General features: G+C 36.0%; 1 protein-coding gene across 1 annotated transcript; it reads right to left on the bottom strand.

The window, feature by feature from the left end:
• Positions 1–11564: 11564 nt before the first annotated feature.
• Positions 11565–16153, bottom strand: LOC144962850 (sushi, von Willebrand factor type A, EGF and pentraxin domain-containing protein 1-like). The gene is made up of 4 exons (XM_078896186.1): positions 15795–16153; positions 12961–15325; positions 12240–12344; positions 11565–11615 (listed from the first exon to the last, which is right to left on the bottom strand). Exons 1-4 carry the CDS (start codon positions 16151–16153, stop codon positions 11565–11567), a joined length of 2880 nt encoding a protein of 959 aa, XP_078752312.1.
• Between the last annotated feature and the right edge of the window lie 4373 nt (positions 16154–20526).

Genomic DNA, 20526 nt, shown 5'->3' with positions numbered 1-20526 from the left:
CAAATTTCATGAAATTTTAATTACTGCCCATTTCCGTTACTCTACAATCGAAATTGATATGAGTTTCCTAAATAATCAAAAATTTGTAACATCAAAGTGTTATTGTCTCCTGTTAATTATACCTACCATATTTTTTCTTGATATATCTGTATTCAATTTAACAAAAGACTGAATGTTTTTAAAAGAAATCTAAATTTAAAAAAAAAGAAATTAGTTATGGTTTTTAACTCTCTCCTTATAAACTTCAGGAAAATAGTCACATTCGTTATGATACATCTAACAGTTAGTCATTCAGATTTCTTGTTAATCACATCACATCACGAAATTTGAAGAATATTTTTATTATAGTTATAAGAAAATTAATCCCGTGTTATAGGTGCCGTTTTTCAAAACAAAATTATGTATAGCATGTTCTCATTCCTTTTGAGTTTGAGGAGGGAGTTAAAGCGTAAAATTTGTATGCTAGATAATTTCAATACCAATACCATTAATATTTCTTAAGTTCGTCTTCAATGTTATTGAACACGTGTAGAAACAACGTTTTTGTTCAATGCAGAAAAATAGGTGAAAAGAGTGGAAATCTTACAATTATTTTCTCAATCTTTCATTTTGACATTAGGAAAACAGAGGCTGTGTGGTCTAGTCCTGAGTTCGAGCCTCTCTAGTTGAGTCCTTGGAAAATGCTCTTTACTCACATTCTCTCACCGTACTCGGGTAAAAATTAGCTCTTCAAAGCGTACAATCAACTAGCAGGTGTCATATCCAATATGTCACGTGTTGCTGTTGGTCAGGGGCCCTTTGTAAAGCGCTTTGAGTGCGTTTAATGGATAGTGCGCTATATAAAAGCTCAAGTAAAAAAAAATACTATTATGGATAATGGCCCAATCTGATAGAATATCATATATTTGAGAAATGCGGTAGTGTGTATAATGCAGATTTATTACGACCACCCGTTCACTGTACGAGAAACTTGTGTTTTTATGTAGAAATAAGTGGCAGCGTGGCTCATCGGCTCATCGGTATGATCTTTGCTTCTTACTATAAAAGTACCAAGTTCGACTACCCGCTGCGCAGTGTGACATTGAGCAAGTCACCTCGCTGTAGCTCACAAAGGAGTGGGATTATTCCAGTGGTATTCCCTTCGAATCGACTCTAAAACTTCCCCTTGGGTATGAATGAAGGGAATTTTACTATATATATATATATATATATATATATATATATATATATATATATATATATATATATATATATATATATATATATATATATATATATATATAGACTAAAACACGAAGCTGTTTAGATAGTAATATGTGAATATGAAGTAAAAATAAATAGCTCCGCCAGTGATCAGTGATGTCGCCAAAAGCGTTATCTTTGTGCTTCTCGCTTGAACTATTCAATGAAAACAGTTAGTCGTTGGTTACTGTGGTCCCTGATACTTACATTGAATGTTTCATTGAACATAAAGAACTGGCAGCACACAGTTAGAAACTGGCCGTTTAAAACCTTCAATCTTTTGCTCAGATGAATTTTCAGGAACCCTCCGATACGGTACTTCACCTCTGCAATGGATTTCTTCGGGAAAATAACAAGTCGCATTGGTGTGGCATATTCCTCTTGGCCTTTAACTCCACGTGCATAGCGGTATGTTATTATTGGTGAATTACTGAAAAGAGGGAGCGTGAACTGACAATATTATGTTGTCTAAATGTAAATAAATATAACCAATAAAATGATATTATATTATGGCCAATCTTATAACTAGAGAATAATTATCCACGAAATGTGCTCAAAGCACTTTACAAAGGATACCTAGATAACAGTAACACTTAACACGTGAGACGAGACATGACGCATGTTAGGCCACACTATAATTATTTTTCCGACAGAGACAACGCTGTTAACGGCTAGGCACTCATTTTACCCCTGAATGCGGTGAGTACATATCCTCTTCCAAGGACTCAACTATGCGCCGCGGGACTCGAACCCTGGACCTTCCAGTCCGAAGGCGAGTGTCATATCACTAGACCGCATCCCTTCACAGTTAAATGATACATTTCAATTGAATTTCATACTATACTTAAACTATTAGCCACTCCCACGCCTCGTTCTGAAAAAAGTCCGCGAAATTAAAGGGGAGGCAAGAGAAAATCAGCTGATCGTTAAAATAGTAACAGAAAAGTGGAGGTGCTCGGCAATGAATGCAAGAAAGACATTTAAAACGCCGTAAAAATGTTTAAAAATCACTTAATGTTATAATTACCATCCATAACAACCTGTCAAATTCACATATGTAAGATGTCAAGCCAAAATTAATAATAAAATAATAAAGAACACGATTGACCGGTGGTCCGTTGACTACACATGCATACGAGTACCAGAAATATTTTGTAAACAATGTAACACAATATAATGTGTAAGTTTCAAAGCAAATGCAACCACAAATAACATCAAAGAACAATGTGGGACTACTGTTTTAATTTCATAAAACCAAAAGTATATTTTCTGCCCCGATATTGAACGTGTAGTTAGTATGTATCGTACAAACAACATTCGTTTAGACAGGTAGTCGGGATTCTAGCGCCAGTTTTATTTGGGCAACCATGATTGGGATTTCACTCAATGCACTTATTATTAATTATTATTATTATTATTATTATTATTATTATTATTATTATTATTATTATTATTATTATTATTATTATTATTATTATTATTATTATATAATAATAATAATAATAATAATAATAATAATAATAACAATAATAATAATAATAATAATAATAATAATAATAATAATAATAATAATAATAATAATAATAATAATAATCAGTTGAAAGGATATAGTCTTTGGTGTATAAGTGCATATGTACAATATTTCTTATAATAAATGCTTCAAAACAAAACAAAACTAAAAAAAATAAATAAAGAATAAATGAATAAAAATATCTATTTGGGCATTTACTTACATTAATAGTCTTGAAAATCACAATCACAATCCATGAAAATTAAATATCCCAAAATCCGAAGAAGACATGAATTTAATCCAAAATCCAACACAGGAATGTATTTTAATAGGAGACAGATATCCTATTAAAACCATAGCATTACTTGCAAACAACAATTCCCACTCTGCGTTTAACGGGCTTGTGGCCGTCACATTGTAAATTGTGGCCGCATTAGGGTAATCGGTGTCCTAAAGACTGACACACTGACATACAATCAATGAGAACTATAAAGAATCCATTCTAGAATTCAACTACAAACTGAAAAGCATGATAAATATCACTCTCTCAAATAATTTCCTTTGCTCAGGTTCACTCACACTCTCCTTTATTGCAAAACATTGATAAGTGAGATAAAGTTTGTATTTCAATTATAAACTTAATCACATAACCTAAATGATGGAGAATAAAAACAGCTAATTATAAAAAAAATTCACAGATCAAGTTATCTATTTGAACTCTGCATATTTAGCTTAATTACTCATTGACCATATATTTTTTAAATGGCATTGTTTCATTTAAACAAGACCATGACGCTTATGCCTGGACCGGGTATTCACAAATTCTGCTTTTGTGTTCCACTTTTCGAATCGAATTAATCTCTATCTTATCCGTTTATTTGCAAATTTTCTGCACTTTATAAATAAGACCATAACGCTTATGTCTGGACCGGTTGTTCGCAAATTCTGCCTTTGTGTTCCACTGTTCGATTAGAATTAATCTCTATTTTTTCCGTTTATTTGCAAAGTTTCTGCACTTTATAAATAAGACCATAGCGCTTATGTCTGGACCGGGCATTCGCAAATTCTGCTTTTGTGTTCCACTTTTCGAATCGAATTAATATCTAGTCTATCCGTTTATCTGCAAAGTTTCTGCATTTTATTAATAAGACCATAACGCTTATGTCTGGACCGGGCATTCGCAAATTCTGCTTTTGTGTTCCACGTTTCGAATCGAATTAATCTCTTTTTTTATCCATTTATTTGCAAAGTTTCTAGATTTTATAAATAAGACCATAACGCTTATGTCTGGACCGGTTGTTCGCAAATTCTGCCTTTGTGTTCCACTGTTCGATTAGAATTAATCTGCTTTTTCCGTTTATTTGCAAAATTTCTGCACTTTATAAATAAGACCATAGCGCTTATGTCTGGACCGGGCATTCGCAAATTCTGCTTTTGTGTTCCACTTTTCGAATCGAATTAATCTCTATTTTATCCGTCTATTTGCAAAGATTCTGTACTTTATAAATAGGACTATGACGCTTATGTCTGGACTGGGTATTCGCAAATTTTCCTTTTGTGTTCCACTTTTCGAATCGAAATAACATCTAGTCTATCCGTTTATTTGCAAAGTTTCTGCACTTTATAAATAAGACCATAACGCTTATGTCTGGACCGGGCATTCGCAGATTCTGCTTTTGTGTTCCACTTTTCGAATCGAATGAATCTCTATCTTATCCGTTTATTTGCAAAGTTTCTGCACTTTATAAATAAGACCATAGCGCTTATGTCTGGACCGGGCATTCACAAATTCTGCTTTTGTGTTCCACTTTTCGAATCGAATGAATCTCTATCTTATCCGTTTATTTGCAAAGTTTCTGCACTTTATAAATAAGACCATAACGCTTATGTCTGGACCGGGCATTCGCAAATTCTGCTTTTGTGTTCCACTTTTCGAATCGAATGAATCTCTATCTTATCCGTGTATTTGCAAAGTTTCTGCACTTTATAAATAAGACCATAACGCTTATGTCTGGACCGGGCATTCGCAAATTCTGCTTTTGTGTTCCACTTTTCGAATCGAATGAATCTCTATCTTGTCCGTTTATTTTCAAAGTTTCTAGATTTTATAAATAAGACCATAACACTTATGTCTGGACCGGGCATTCGCAAATTCTGCTTTTGTGTTCCACTTTTCGAATCGAATTAATCTCTATTTTATCCGTTTATTTGCAAAGATTCTGCACTTTATAAATAAGACCATGACGCTTATGTCTGGACGGGTATTCGCAAATTCTCCTTTTGTGTTCCACTTTTCGAATCGAATTAATATCTAGTCTATCGGTTTATTTGCAAAGTTTCTGCATTTTATAAAGAATAATAATTGTTCAAAATTTTACCTTACACCCGATATTACAAGTACAAGTGAGCCAGGTGAAGAAGATTGTCAAACAGTGTGACAGATGAAATAGGAAGAGAGAGAGAGAGGGAGGGAGAGAGAGAGAGAGAGAGAGAGAGAGAGAGAGAGAGAGAGAGAGAGAGAGAGAGAGAGAGAGAGAGGGCAAATGAGAGAGAGAGAGAGAGAGGGTAAGAGAGAGAGAGAGATATTCGTTTTTTGTTCAAAATCTCTCTCTATATATATTATATCTCTCATTGCACAAGGTTGTGCTATTTACTACTATTTATCAAGAACAGCCAAGCTGGCAACCCAGTCTCTGTATAAACTAAGCAAGATGGCAACAGGGACCTCGCTCCTTATCCAATGCCGAAGCTTTAGTTTGAGTCAAACGGTTTTGTTAAAAAAAAACACCCAAAATAAGTTCGTGTCGTAAGTGATGGAAGTTGAAGTCGGCTTATTATAAAATCGTTTTTATGGTCTGTTTGGATTACCCTTTTTAAATAGAAAAAGTGAATATATCATAAACTTGAAGAATAGGCAAGCTAAATGAAATTTAAATCGACTGATTAAATGAGTACGCGAGGCTGAGTTGCGAACGACTACTGGGTTCCGACATTCCGATCCCAGTGTCATTCATGTTCACCGTACCGTGTTACTGTCTACACACTACACTGCATTGTTAGTGACTGGTCATGTCTTTTTTGTTTGTATGTTTTACGCAAGCTTAATAAAAATTAAATTGACTGATTAAATGAATACGTGAGGCAGAGTTGCGAACGACTCATGGGTTCCGACATTCCGATCCCAGTGTCAGTCATGTTCACCGTACTGTGTTACTGTCTACACACTACACGGCATTGTTAGTGACTGGTCATGCCTGTTTTGTTTGTATGTTTCTTTTAATATGGGTCAATTTACAAAGAACAATAATAGAAATGTTCAAAACAAAAACTAGATTCACTATTACGTGCCTGTAATGAAGTGCTTTCCACAAACCGTGAGCGAGAATGATGGTGGAGGTAATGGCAACCATGTGGGTTTGTTATTGTTTCCTACCTCCGTCAACCCGCGCATCCGGTTGCGCACCCACGCTGATTCTGACCAATATGGTATAAGAGTTTGAGATGAATGCCCGCATAGAGAAGGACGCGTTTTGATAATTAAAATTTAACCAATCAACAGCCGTGCTCTGGAAAGACAAGTGTTTACTAATTTGGCCAGAAAACTCTTCCTTTTACGATCGATTTACATGGCCCTCATCTTGGCAAAAACTCTCAAACCAGCGATCTCGCTACTTACATTTCATGCATATTCTTCCAGGAGTAGAAAATATAATGATTATGCCACACTGCAGCCTCTGTTTATTAACAAATTATCATGAATCTTAGATCAATAATTGTGTACACTTAAACGTGTTACAACCGAGTGGCGGAGTCCCAATAGCTCAGTTGGTAGAGCACTCGCTTCACACGCAATGAGACCGATATCGATCTCGGGTGAAGTCAGATTTTTTTTCTTATTCTGATCCCCCTGTCCACCCAACAGTAATTTGGGTAACTGGGTCAGTTAGATCTGTCAGAAAGTACTTTGCGACAGACTGGTGTCTTATCCAAAGGGTAGCAATCAATTGCTATTGTCCGTTTCACGCTGTAGAAACCAGGATAAACTCCGACTCCATTGGCCTATTGCTCTGAAGGAGCATTGCAATGAACTGAGATTTTTGTTTACATTCGTTTTACTCGAGGCTGTGATTGATAATGTTGTCAAGCTTATTAATTTGTTAGCTAACAACTTGAATTGGAGGTCAAAGCAATCATATATGAATTCAATTGTGCCAGGTTTCTTCCTCTTGAAATGGCATGGATCTTCTTTTGCCCCCCCCCCCCCCCCCACCCCCCTTAAGAAATAGACAGAAGACCAACCTACTACGAAGCTACATGAATCTCCATAGAATGTCCAAAATAGTTCCGTAGCATATTTTATTCATCTCATCATATCATACCATTTCATATCATATCATATCATATCATATCATATCATATCATATCATATTATATCATATCATATCATATCATATCATATCATATCATATCATATCATCATATTCCTTATATCATATCATGCTATCTCTTGCAACCCCTTTTTCCTCTTTGTTCCCATTAAAATGCTCTAGTTTCTATTTTTTTTTAAAACATTTTTTTCCGTAATCATTCATAGACGTCTATGATATTGGTACAAAAAATCCTGAAGGGTGTGTACATATTTTATTTTGGCCTGTTACCACTACACATGTTCAGCGGTGTGCAATAAAAGTGAGTGGGTTGCTTAGGTCACCCACAATACGGACGATGTAGTAATTTATACAAACATTCCAATCTTTGAAAACGGGGCGATAATAAAGTGTCGTCAGTAGAAATTTCATTGCTGAAGTCAAAGTTTCGGTAGATAGATATAGATAGATAGATCTACCCCCAAAACCACTGAATGTTTAGAACATTTGTTTTTATTTATTGATTTTCTATTGGTCCCATAATCGACTCAGCTTTGGGAATTCCCGTTCATTTTTTTCTATTTGTATGGGACCTACGTGCGTTTATTTGGTGGTCTGGTGCCCCAAATCATTATGGGCTCATTGTCACTCATTGGTATCCATTACAGCAATGTGAACTTGGCCATCATTACGCTCGGATGTCAGACCTGCATCCATGTAACGTCGTATGGGACCCACCTTGTAACAATTGTCCATGAACGCACATCAATATTTCCTCTTTAAAATTCTGTACTATTTACAATTTTTATAGCGATATATTTGATTGAGGTTAGCGAGAGAAATATAAATATTAAAAAAAAAACAAAAGTGAGAATACGATTATATAGATAGGTCTACCTTTAGTTTCAGTTCTCAGCACTTGTATGACGCAAACTCGTATAAAATATTACTTATGATAAATTCTTCAGAGTAATTTGTCCAATGTTTTTTTTATTGATATCGCACCAAATCATGGTTTGAATGAATTTAAAAAAAAATTAAATGATGATAATATTCCATTCATCGATACTTGACCAGCTGTTTTACCCGACATGAACCAAATGGTACATCTACGAGACCATATGAAAAGAGAATTAAGAGTCCGTCCACACGAAAAAAAAAAGAATGACGGATTATTTCAAACTTTTGTTGACATTTTGGAGACTACTTCAGTCGAGTGTGTTGAGAACCTGACATCTTCCACGGAAAACCCGTATTCGGTTTAAAAGATAATATACGGCTTTGGTGGTCATAGACGACATCAAAACTAAACTGTTTTTATCTAAACCTTTTTTGAATTTTGAGTTTGCTTCCGCTATTGTCATCATCTATTTCTAACGCGCTTTCGTAAAAGACCCAGAGCTCTTCTATACATTCAAATAAACTATTTATCTTTATATCAAATATTGCAGAAATGAAAAATATTTCAAATGGTATAAATTTGTAACTTTCCGCCAAGGCCGTGAAACTCAACATAGTTCCGAGTAAGTGTGTACTTAATTTTGTCCGATAGAATATAATTTTTCAAATATTTCAAGCTCACCCCTGGGCCAGTTCTAATCGATACGTCCCTCCAGAACATGCTGATATTGTGTTGAAATATGGCAGCCGATGTTAAGGCAGTGGCGTAAAGAACTCTTCGTTGAACTGTTAAAAACAAAACAAACAAAAACAAATAAAACAGAAAAAACAAGAACAACAACAATGTTATATTCCTGGTTACTGGTATTCTAAGATTCTTCCCTTGTTCTCTTTTAATTAACCAGTTAACTGCCGTACTATGGAAAATACGAGGTCCCAGGTTTGAGAGTTTTAGCCAAGATGAGGATCATTTAAATCGATCGATATCTGAAGGACGAGTTTTCTTGACAAATTGTTTAATACGTATTTTCTCAGAGTACGCCATTAACTGGTTAATTAGAGATTTATTCCACGGCATAAGGAAAGGGAGGTCCATACCCCAAAACTTTTTTTAAAAGCCTTAGAAGTTTGCAATTGTATTTTCTCTGTTAAAAATAGTTAGAACTGTGTATTAAAAATCATTTCAGCAACAATTAATCCGACATTAAAACATGAATGACATAATGGTTTATTGTTGTTGCTTCTAGATCAATGATTGGTTCTTTTCTAATTATTGTTGACAGTTCCGTCTCAATGTCAGCTTACATGAATGGACCACGCTGACAGACAGCAGAGCTAAATCATAGTTAGCGTCAACACCGATATGATGGTGACGATCATCATCTGTCTAATTTTTACGATTTGCGGCTGTGTGGTCAAGTGGTCCTGGGTTCGAGTCACACGCGGTGCATTGTTGAGTCCACGGAAAAGACTCTTTACTCACATTCTCTCACGGTACTCAGGTTAAAATGAGTACCTTGCCATTAACAACGTTGACTCTTGCAATATCGCCTAACAGTCCTACATGTTCAATGTTGCTGTTGGCTAGGGACCCTTTGTAAAGCGCTTTGAGTCCGTTTAGTAGATATTGCGCTATTTAAAAAGAGCTCAAGATTGATATTTATTTTTGTTCTATTTGACTAGAACTTTTGAATCCTGATTCAAATTCTAACTGCTGAATTGCCACTGGACTGAGAATCAGATAGATGATTTTTGTATCAACCAAGAATTATGGAGATCATTACAAGGTGGCATCAGATCACCATTTAGTAATAGCATCACTCCGTCTCTGCCTAAAGAAGTTCCGAGTTTTAAAGAACCAAAAGACACGATATAACACCAACTTTCTGAAAGAAAAAGAGACAGCAGAGAAATTCAAGCTACACCTTTCAAATAGATACCAAATGCTTTAACATTTGAGCGACGATATTAGCATTGAAGAGAGGTGGGAACAAGCCAAACAGATATGGTCAGGCACTTGTAAGGAGGAGCTTGGGATAAAGAAAAATGAACATAAATCTTGGGTGACGCCTCAAACTCTAGAAAAGATACATGACAGGAAAACAAGAAATCTGTGGTAAACTCGTGTTGAGAAATTCAACAATGGGAAAATCCAGCGGTATATAACGGACACCATGGCAGCAACTTGAAGACCTGGATTTTGCAGTCGACATTGCATTGATTTCACACACACACATACACACACACACACACACACACACTAACACACATACATATATCAACATATGCAAAATTAGACTGAGACCCTAGCATCGTTAAAAATTGGTCCGAACATAAATAAAGTGAAAACAAAGTTCTTAAGAATAGAAGCTACTAACAAAGATCTAATAAAGATTTCAAATGAAACCCCAGAAGTAGAAGAGGGAAAGACTCTCTCTTATCTGGGCAGTGTAGTAGACACAAATGGAGGCACGGGCAAGGGTGTCGCATCAAGAATTGGCGACGCCCATACACCCTTTCAAGCCCTGAAGAAAATGTGGAAATCAAAATACATTGGGGTCTCGACAAAACAAAGAATTTTTAAAACTGATGTATAGTCTGTATTACTGTATGGATCAGAGACATGGAGGACAACCAAAGGCATCACCAAAAAATTACAGACTTTTATAAACAAAAGTCTAAGGACGATTTGGGGCATTAGGTGGACGGATAAAGTTGAAACGAAGATCTTTGGGACGCTGCCGACCAACTACCTATATATAAGGTATATTATATTATATACACACATACACATCAGAAAGAGGAAGTAGGGATGGATAGTTATATGTTTTAAAAGTAAAACATGTCTCGCGCTTACAGCATTGCTATTGGTGACCACGTTTAAGCCTAATATAGTTATAATATTCATCACTTATGATTTAAAAGCGACTAAACCAGCTCACCGGTTTAGTCCAATAAGTCCTCACACAGCTTCTCAACGTGTCATTTTCAACCCAGCGTTCCTGCAACATCTCATCAACAATACAGGAAATCGTTTCATTCTCCCTGGCCAAATATTGGTAGTCATCATCGCATTTCACATACCAGGAAGACACGTGAATTTGCTTATTGACAGAAACGGGAACCAACTTGCCTCCTTCAATGGGTGGGGGAACATCGCAATAATTTGCTAGACACACCATCTCCACCTGGAGAGAGAGAGAGAGAGAGAGAGAGAGAGAGAGAGAAAAAGAAAGAAAGAGAGAGAGAGAGAGAGAGAGAGAGAGAGAGAGAGAGAGAGAGAGAGAGAGAGAGAGAGAGAGAGGAGGGTGGGAAGAGAAAAAAAGATGGGGGTGAGTGGGTAAACGGAGTAAATTTATCAAACAGCAGTCTTGAGAAAGTAAAGTAAAAGAAAATTAAGTGCTCAATAATCAATTTCATTATCTAAGATTTTAAAATCATTTAGATAATATACTTTTACTATCGATGGTATGCGTTTAAGTATAACACTCACCTGTTGTATCGACTTTATCAATCGTACCAACCCACATATTCTATGTGTGACCCTATTCTTTAATAGTTTGATTGAGAGAATCTAGTAAGAACAAATTACCCAACTGGGGCATATAACAATAACAAAGATCAGAGACATCGACTTCATTCATTCTATTGTTTGTAAGCAATTAGCTTTGTCTGTCCTGTTTTTCTTCTGAATTGAGATTTATAGCTTTTTTCCAGTCATGGCAAAGAATCCATAGCTGAGAGGAAAGCAGTCAAATGTAAAGTTTCATTTTTCCTAGCAAATCATCTTTTTATTATGTTACCATTTTAGTTTTTAGTTATTAACACAAAATTGTCCTTTGTAAGCATTTAAGTGGATATTTCATAGCGGAATCCTTTGCTTGTGCCTGGATGGCACTTTTAGGTAATGTCAAAATATGAACATTAATGGATTACGTGTGTAATCTTTTGTTCCCTATTAAAAGCAGTACCTTGTGTCTCACATTTTATTTGGTGCTTTTAACTTCAGGTATACAACTTCTCTATTTTTTCGTCTGGCGCTAAAATGACCGGAAAAGTGGCGTAAAACCCCTAAAACAACGTTCCTGACTATCGTAAAATAATCAACTAAGAACGACCGCAGTTTGCAAAGACTGGACAAGTGCACAATTCTATTTCCGTCTTATATAAGGATAGAAAAATAAATTTGAATATATATTTTAATTAAGAGTCTTACATACCCGAGACCAGTTTCCTGTTTCCTGACATACAGAAACTTTTCCAATGCCAAGGAATGGAGGACGACAAGTCAATGTTACACTTGAGCCGTATGTTGTCGAATTTAACTTAAAATGAAATATAGAGGGGAAAAAATGCAACTTTATTTTTGTAGCTCTCGGGACTCAGTGACAAGAAATAGGCAAAAAAAAAAAAAAAAAAAACAAAAAAAAACAAACAAACAAACAAACAAACAAACAAACTATACAATCTAATCATGGAGAAATCTAGTATATTTGATGAACATAGCAATAAATCAATAAATGACGCATCATTGAAGTCATTACTTGCTGAACTTGTATTTCATGTGGTGATGATTCTAATGATGTTGACGACGATGATGATGATGATGATGATGATGATGATGATGTGATGCTGTTGCTGCTGCTGCTGCTGATGATGATGATGATGATGGTGCTGATGATGATGATGATGATGATGATGATGATGATGATGATGATGATGATGATGATTATAAATACAATAAAAATGATGTTGTTGATGATAATGATGATTAATTGGATATTCTACAATAATGATATCAATGATAACGATATTGTAGGTCATGATAGTAATGGTTATAAGGAATCGTTGCTGCTTTTAGTTGTGGGATTATAGACTTCTCAAATTTAGAGAAAAAGGTAATTAAGATAGCAACAATGGATGAGATAATAAAAATCTTACATCTTGCACCATAACTGATGTGATGTTGACAGGAATAGTCTCCCCACAATCAATGATATCACAGCGAGGTATGTGTCCCCAACCGGTTGTGACAGAACATCGAATTTCTAAACTCGTAACATTGTCCTTGGGTTCCGTTCCGTATTTAACAAATCCTTGGTTACATTTATAGCCTGCCACAAAAGATATCTCACCAGAGGCAGTGTCTGGAATTGTTTCTACAAAGCTGATACGTTGAGCGTTTTCAATACTTGGTTTATTTTTACATTCTCCACCAGGTTCACATACAACACCAGAATAATTTCCTAAAGCTCCGTCAGCAAGGCATGCTATCTCATACACGTTTGTATCCGGGCCTGTATACCCTGATTTGCACTCATACACTAATTTTGGAGTCTTTCCTGACAGGTCCAACTTTCCTTTAGCGTTAGGAATTGTGGGTATCGAAACAGGACATGCTACGTCATTACTTGATTCAACTACAATAGGTTGACACGGATTTATCTCGGGTCTTGACCACCCTCCTGATGAGTTACATATTAAAATGTATGGGCCCATTTGGAGATACCCCGATAAACATTCATAGACGGCTCTGTTACCAAAAGTTGTTTCGTATACCGTCACAGAAGCATCTGACACATTCAGTGGCATACCACAATCAAGTGGTTTACATACAAAATCACCTTGCGCGTCCCATTTTCCACTCTGCACATTGCATTTCAAATGAATTAAGTTACCCGTGTATCCAGGAGCACATGAATATATTGCTTCCCCGTTGTAAGAATAAACCTTTACATTAGTATTGTCCAAATCCGGGGGGTTGGAACAATATTTAACGTCTCTTTTGTAACATTCTGTGACTTCAGTTGACCACTTCCCATTTTCAAGGCAAGTACTGACACCTGGACCAACCTGTTCAAAACCATAGAGACAAGTGTAAAATGCTTGAGAATTAAAAGTATCCCCAGTTTGATTAACCGTGACGTTGTCATATTGAATAGGTGGGCTAGCGCAGACAATTGGAGAGCAAGCATCGCGGCCGAGAGCAAGCCATGTGTATCGCGTGAACCTGCTGCATGTTTTACTATACGCCTGTACAGTCATTGTATAGCCATAGTTGCAGACATAGTGAGCTACTGGCACATAGTTTATACTTTCAACTAAACTGTCAGAAGATAGTGTTGAATACGGCTCATTTGGAGGTTCTGGACAAGAAATGATGCCTTCCTCAATACATTCCACCATATCATGAGACCAAATTCCATCTTTGGTGCAGGTTTTCTTTGAAACATGAGTAAGCCTATATCCCTGCTCACATGTGTAATTAACATCATGACCATATGTGGTATGATTGTACGATGCATTAGCATGTGAAATATTTGGGGGATTTCTGCAATCAATGATTTTGCATTCTACACGATCCTTACTCCACGTTCCTGCTTGTGAGCACGTCTTTGAGTCAAACCACCAATGTCGATAACCAACATGGCAGCGATAGATAACTTTTGATCCAATTTCTTTGCTAAGCACGTGAGAGATGGCGTTTTCTACCCCAGGAGGATCTGGGCAAAACTCAGCCTTACATTTAATTGTCGGGCCACTCCATAAACCGTCACTCAAACACATCAAAACATTGTTAGATTCAGAAGAAGCGAAACCCACGTCACATGTGTACTTTGCTTGAAGGACGCCTCCGAAATCTTCTAGCAGATATTTTGCATTGTTTACAAACGGAGCAGCACCGCAGGATAGTTTTAGACATTGAATATCCCCACCGATCCATTCATTGTTGGAATTGCATATTATACTTGATTTATTTTCAGCCAGTCCAAATCCCCGATTGCACGAGTAAAAGACTACAGAGCCAACACTTATGTCATCAGAGCTGTTATAAATGGCATTAGCTATGAGAGGGACTTTCCCACATGTTGAAGAATAGCAAATGGCACTTTCACTTTCTGACCAATCCCCCGTTTTATTACAAATCTTTGTTGGATTACCGGTTGGGGCAGGAAAATATCCATCAGTGCATTGGTAGGAGATAGAACTGTTCATTGTCGTGGTGTTGTAGATTGAAATAGTGTTGGGATAGGATGGTGGTGGCCCACAGTCAATAACCTCGCATATTTCATCTGTAGAAGATATTTCTCCACGCCATCCATCCAATTTACATGTAAGTTGTGCATTTGGGAATACGCTCTTAAGGATATAGCCTTGTTGACATGCGTAGGTGACGACATTTGATTGGCTGGTACCGCTGTATAATGGAATTGCATTTAGAATATTGGGAGGTAGGCCACAACCTTTTTCTTCTTGGCAAGTCATGTTATCTGTCTGGGGCCAAGTGCCATCTGATCGACAAATTCTGAGCAAAACAAATTATATAGACATTATCAAAACGTTTTAGAAGTTTAAACGTTCTTAATATATGGGAACTATATGGGACCAAACTTTTAAAAAACATGAGTTATGAGAAAAAATATATATCTTGTACTCACAAACTTTTCATTTAAAGGAGAGGACTTAAAATAATGGGATCGTCTTGTTAAAATATTTTTTTGAAAGTATTATTTCACAGAATTTTGAAGTCAAATAAATGGCAGTAGCTTAAGATTTTGTTACGGTTTTCATGATCTTGACCTCAAAGTAAAGGACTATAATATAATATTATTGCAGGATTGAAGAGAGAAGAATGATTGTCAAGGAATTATTTTCTTAATTTAGTAAGATTTTGGTAGCTGATTGTATAAGGATTAGAAGAATAAATACAGACGGAAAAGTGTAAAAAAATAAATACAGATGCATAAGAACGAAGAAGTTTGAAGAGTACTCACAATGTCCAATTTTTTCCTTCAGGACATTGGTATAAGACTTTATCATCATACAACGTTTTGCTGAGAACTGTTCGATTGGTATTTTCTATATCAGGGGGTGGTCCACAATCAATTGAAGGGCATGATACATTTTCATAGTTGGTCCAGTGACCATCAGTACACTCAACACGGTATTGTCCAAAAACATGACCTTTGTTACACGTATACAACACTGTCTTTGTTCCATTCATGGCAGCATCTGTAACCCATGTGGCGTTTGGTAACTCTTTAGGAATTCCACATGCTATTTTTGTACACGTTACTGTTGTGTTTTCCCAGCCTTGGGAAAGACAACGTTTTATACTGGAAGTGGACGTCATGTTATAACCTGGAAGACAGGAATATATAACATCTTGACTATGGCTATCGTTGACACCTCCGACTTTAACCTCATAGAGAGCATTGATGATTTTAGGAGGGGGTCCACATCCAATTTTTTCACATTTAAGTAATCTTGTCGTCCATCTATTGTCTCAAGCCTTGTCAATCCAGCCATTTAATGAACAGATCAAGATCGTGGCTGATGTGTTTTCGGCAGGCGCAAAGCCTTCGTCACATGAATATTTCGCCTTTGAATGTAAAATTGTTCCATTCATCGTTATTGACGCATTTGCCACTGTAGGAGGATCTCCACATGAAATTGGCATACATTCAACAATGTCACCGATCCATTCATTGTTGTAGCACATCTTAACTCGATCTGAAAGAGAACAGTGAAAATTTAAAAAACAACAACCTATGAATAAGCAACAATACAAGTTAAAAGACGATCTCCTCTTTAGAATTATTTTTTTTCATTAATTATTATTATTATTATTATTATTATTATTATTATTATTATTATTATTATTATTATTATTATTATTATTATTATTATTATATTATCATCATCATCATCATCATCACCATTATCATCATCATTATTATGATGATCATAGCAATGGTATTCTTATAATATTCATCAAGTTTTGTCATTAAAAAAACGACAAGATTTCAAAGATATTTTTGATGTCAAGCATTTTTAGATTAGTTTTTAATATATCTACACTTTCAATGCTATGCAAACGAGAACGGACCCCTATAGCAAAGAGAGAATATCTAGACTGCTATTACTTCTATTCTTAAAATGAAATCCGTCATCACACGTGTATTCAACAACGTATAATATGCTTGCAGTATTCCTCCTAATGATATTAGTTGATGAGTGTGGTAGTTCTGGTGGGTTGCCACACGGAATACAAGATACTTCTTCATCAGACCATTTCCCGTCGGCTTGACACACTCTTGACTGTACATTTAGCTGGTACATGACTGTCGGTGGATCGCAAGTATATGTGACCTGGAATATAGATAGTAATAAGAGTTGTTTTTATTACATTGAAGTAGGTGTTTACTCTTTCCCATCATCCTCACCACTACTGCTTTAACTATTACCACCATCACCACAATATCATCAGTGTTTTCCATTATATTGAACCAGTGACTGAAAAGATTCAGCATTTACACTCGGTCAATACCAACGTTTGCTTATTTGCAGGTCTGATAACCAAAATTTTTATGGAATCATTGTTGTAATGGCCAACGCAAATTTTCATCATTGCCAACTGTGATTGCATTCAGCTATCAGTCATACACATCGGTCTGTACATTTTCAATCGTTTTGATGGAAATATACTAATGACCGATTTTAATATGTACAGGTGTCCCGTTTTTGATGGCCACTCAATGTAGTTTGTTATTGTTTTTTGAGACATGTAAACTTACATTTTTCACCGTGAGTGAGGAAATTATGTAAATATTGCTGAAAATTATTATCGCACTGTTAATAAGTGCCGATGAGCAAGATTACGGCACGATATCTATCATCTAAATGGGAAAAAAATCATCACATCATCAGTCATACCATTGGAGTGTTTTTCGATTTCCTAACCTCTTGACGTAATTTTGCAGGGCTTTGCAGATTCATGAACTATTCTCCATACACGATACCATTGCGAGTGATCTATAAAAAAAATCATAGTGATTTTAATCTAGGTTGCGAGATGCCCAAACTTGTTCTCCTGATGATTTAAACCACGGTTTCCTAAGGTCTAACAACCACCTCAATGTTCAATCCCTACCATAATGAGCCCATTTTTTTGCCATCATTCTCAAAATTTCAAGAGAGTGAGGTGGCCGTGTTGTTTAGCATTGCAGTCCTCTTGTAATCATCATGAAAAAACGATTGTGTTTTGTCAGGGTACGACAGAATGGTAATATTTCATCGATAGAGGGTATCATTTGACTACACGAGTTACACTCATTTTTACATTTACAATACCTAGGTGCTTTTCAAAAACAATCAAAGAAAATTAATACATTTTTCAAGGAGAAATCAAAGCTATTAAAATATTATGTTTTGAAAGACATTAGATCTAATACATTTACACTTTAAATGCATATCATAAATAGTGTACACTAAAATTAAAAGTAAATTAAAAAGGAGATTTTAAAAGAATAGATTGGAAATAAGCTGACCTTCGAAATATATCATAATTATAAACAAAATGAAAAGTAATTTGGAAGCCAAAAGAAATGGGGAAATACCGGAAAAAGTCTTGTGATTTTATTATTATTAATATTTCACACAGCTACAAACCTCCGATAAGTATGTACTCTCATTATAAAAGAGCGTAGCATTCTTCTCATCCGGAGGCCTACCACAATCAACCATCTGACACACAACCTCAGAACCGAACCAGGTACTATTAGCAACACAGGTCAGTTCCATTCTGGAGTCTTTGGTATTCTCGTATCCTTCAACACACTTGTAAACAGAATGGGCCAGGAAGGTGGTGAGATTGAAAGAGTTCCAGGTGTTGGGTACTGTCGGAGGTCGGCCACAGTCTACGGGATTGCAGGTAAAACTCGACGTTGACTCCCATGTACCGTTCTGTAGACATTCTGATCGAAGTTCTGGTGTTGCTTTGGACTGGTAACCTTTTAGAATAGATTTTTATTGACGTAGTTATTGTCAACACAAATTAATGTCGATTGATATCTACTAAAACATTTTTGTTTTATTTTAAGAACATATTCGTGGCTTCAGAAAGCTAGAACATCCAAATATCCAAGTATCGGTACTCCGCTGCAGTAGTTCTTTTTTCTGTCCCTCTCTCTGTACAGTGGGGGGTTGAAGAGCAATTTTAGCGTCCTATCTAAACATTGTTCCTGCCCTTGTAATGGTACAGATATCCACATATGGTTAGACTTCATGGGCATTAACTCTCGAGTTCACCTTGATTGAAAATCGAACAAATGTATTTGATCTTCCATTCCTATGAGCTCGAGACCTATGGCAGGTTTCAGAAACCAAATCTCAGGGCCTGGGTAATGGATGTTTATGAATTTCAGTAACTGAAAATATTTTTTTTTTGTTTTCGTTTTTTTATTTGCTGTATTTTGTTTTTCCTTTGACACGGTTTTGAGACACTTTATCTTTGAGACACAGTTATCATAATTTACTAGACAAGTTATGATATAATTATTTTCATTGGAGGTTATGATATTTCCAATCTTTACTTGCGAATAACGGGGCAGAAGTTTGAGCGTAAATCACAACAAATGTTTTTGATCCCCATTAGTCATTTTAGACTCACCTTCATCACATATATGAAGCGCAGTACTTCCATAACTCAATTGTAACAATTGCGCATCAACACCAGGAGGAGGGTTGACAAGCAGCCGGTCTAGAATTCGTACATTTCCATTGGTGACAATGGCAGGATGTGGACAAGTTTTTAAAAGGCAAGAAGACGGCGGGTCTGTTCATTGGCTGTTGCCTTGGCACGTGATTTCCAAGCTTGAAGAATCAGAGGCGTATCCATCGTAACACATATAAAGCACTTTGGCGTTGTAAAATGTATCTGAGCCAATAAGCTATAATAAAACAATGTAATGATCAAATTATTGTAATAAAAATAAAGTTAAGCATCTATTTAGATTGGTGGAAGGAATTGTACTTTACAATAAAATTAAATAAGAAAATAAATGATTTCAAGAGCAACTCTTTTGATAGATAATAAATGAAAACGTGCTTTTAATGGGTGTAATGAATTTTTAAAAAATCTGAATACCCTGACCAACGCAAAATGTTACGATATCTAAATAAGCAATTTGTATCGATGTTGGGATCTAGATTTTGGTTTTACTTCATTAGAGACAAATTTATCAGTTGAGAGTTTGGTGAAAAGAGACAAATGGAAATAATAGCGGCTCACACTTGATCCTTCAACTCGAGGTGGAGATCCACAATCTGTAAAGGTACATGCCACATCAATGGGTGACCATAGTCCTGTTGTCTGATCACATGTTGTGACGTAATTGGATCCGGATCTTACGTGACCGTCCACGCATGTGTAGAAGACTTTTGACATCCCGTCCATGGTTTTTATTGCGTTTGGAATTGATGGGGGAGATAAGGAACATTTCTTGTAGCCTGGAAATTAATAAAATATGTTTTAAAGGGGAACTTTCCACGAGAACGAGAGAGTGAGAGAAAAAAAAAGAGAGAGAGAGAGAGAGAGAGAGAAAGAGAGAGAGAGAGAGAGAGAGAGAGAGAGAGAGAGAGAGAGAGAGAGAGAGAGAGAGACCGGCAGACAGACTAACCTATTTTTTAAAGAAAGAACGCATTATGATTATTCAGAAAAATACA

Source organism: Berghia stephanieae, chromosome 1, assembly GCF_034508935.2.
Source record: "Berghia stephanieae isolate SIO BIC M18660-M18661 chromosome 1, UCSD_Bste_1.3, whole genome shotgun sequence".
Taxonomy (NCBI): domain Eukaryota; kingdom Metazoa; phylum Mollusca; class Gastropoda; order Nudibranchia; family Aeolidiidae; genus Berghia; species Berghia stephanieae.
This window is presented reverse-complemented; position numbering and strand designations above follow the sequence as displayed.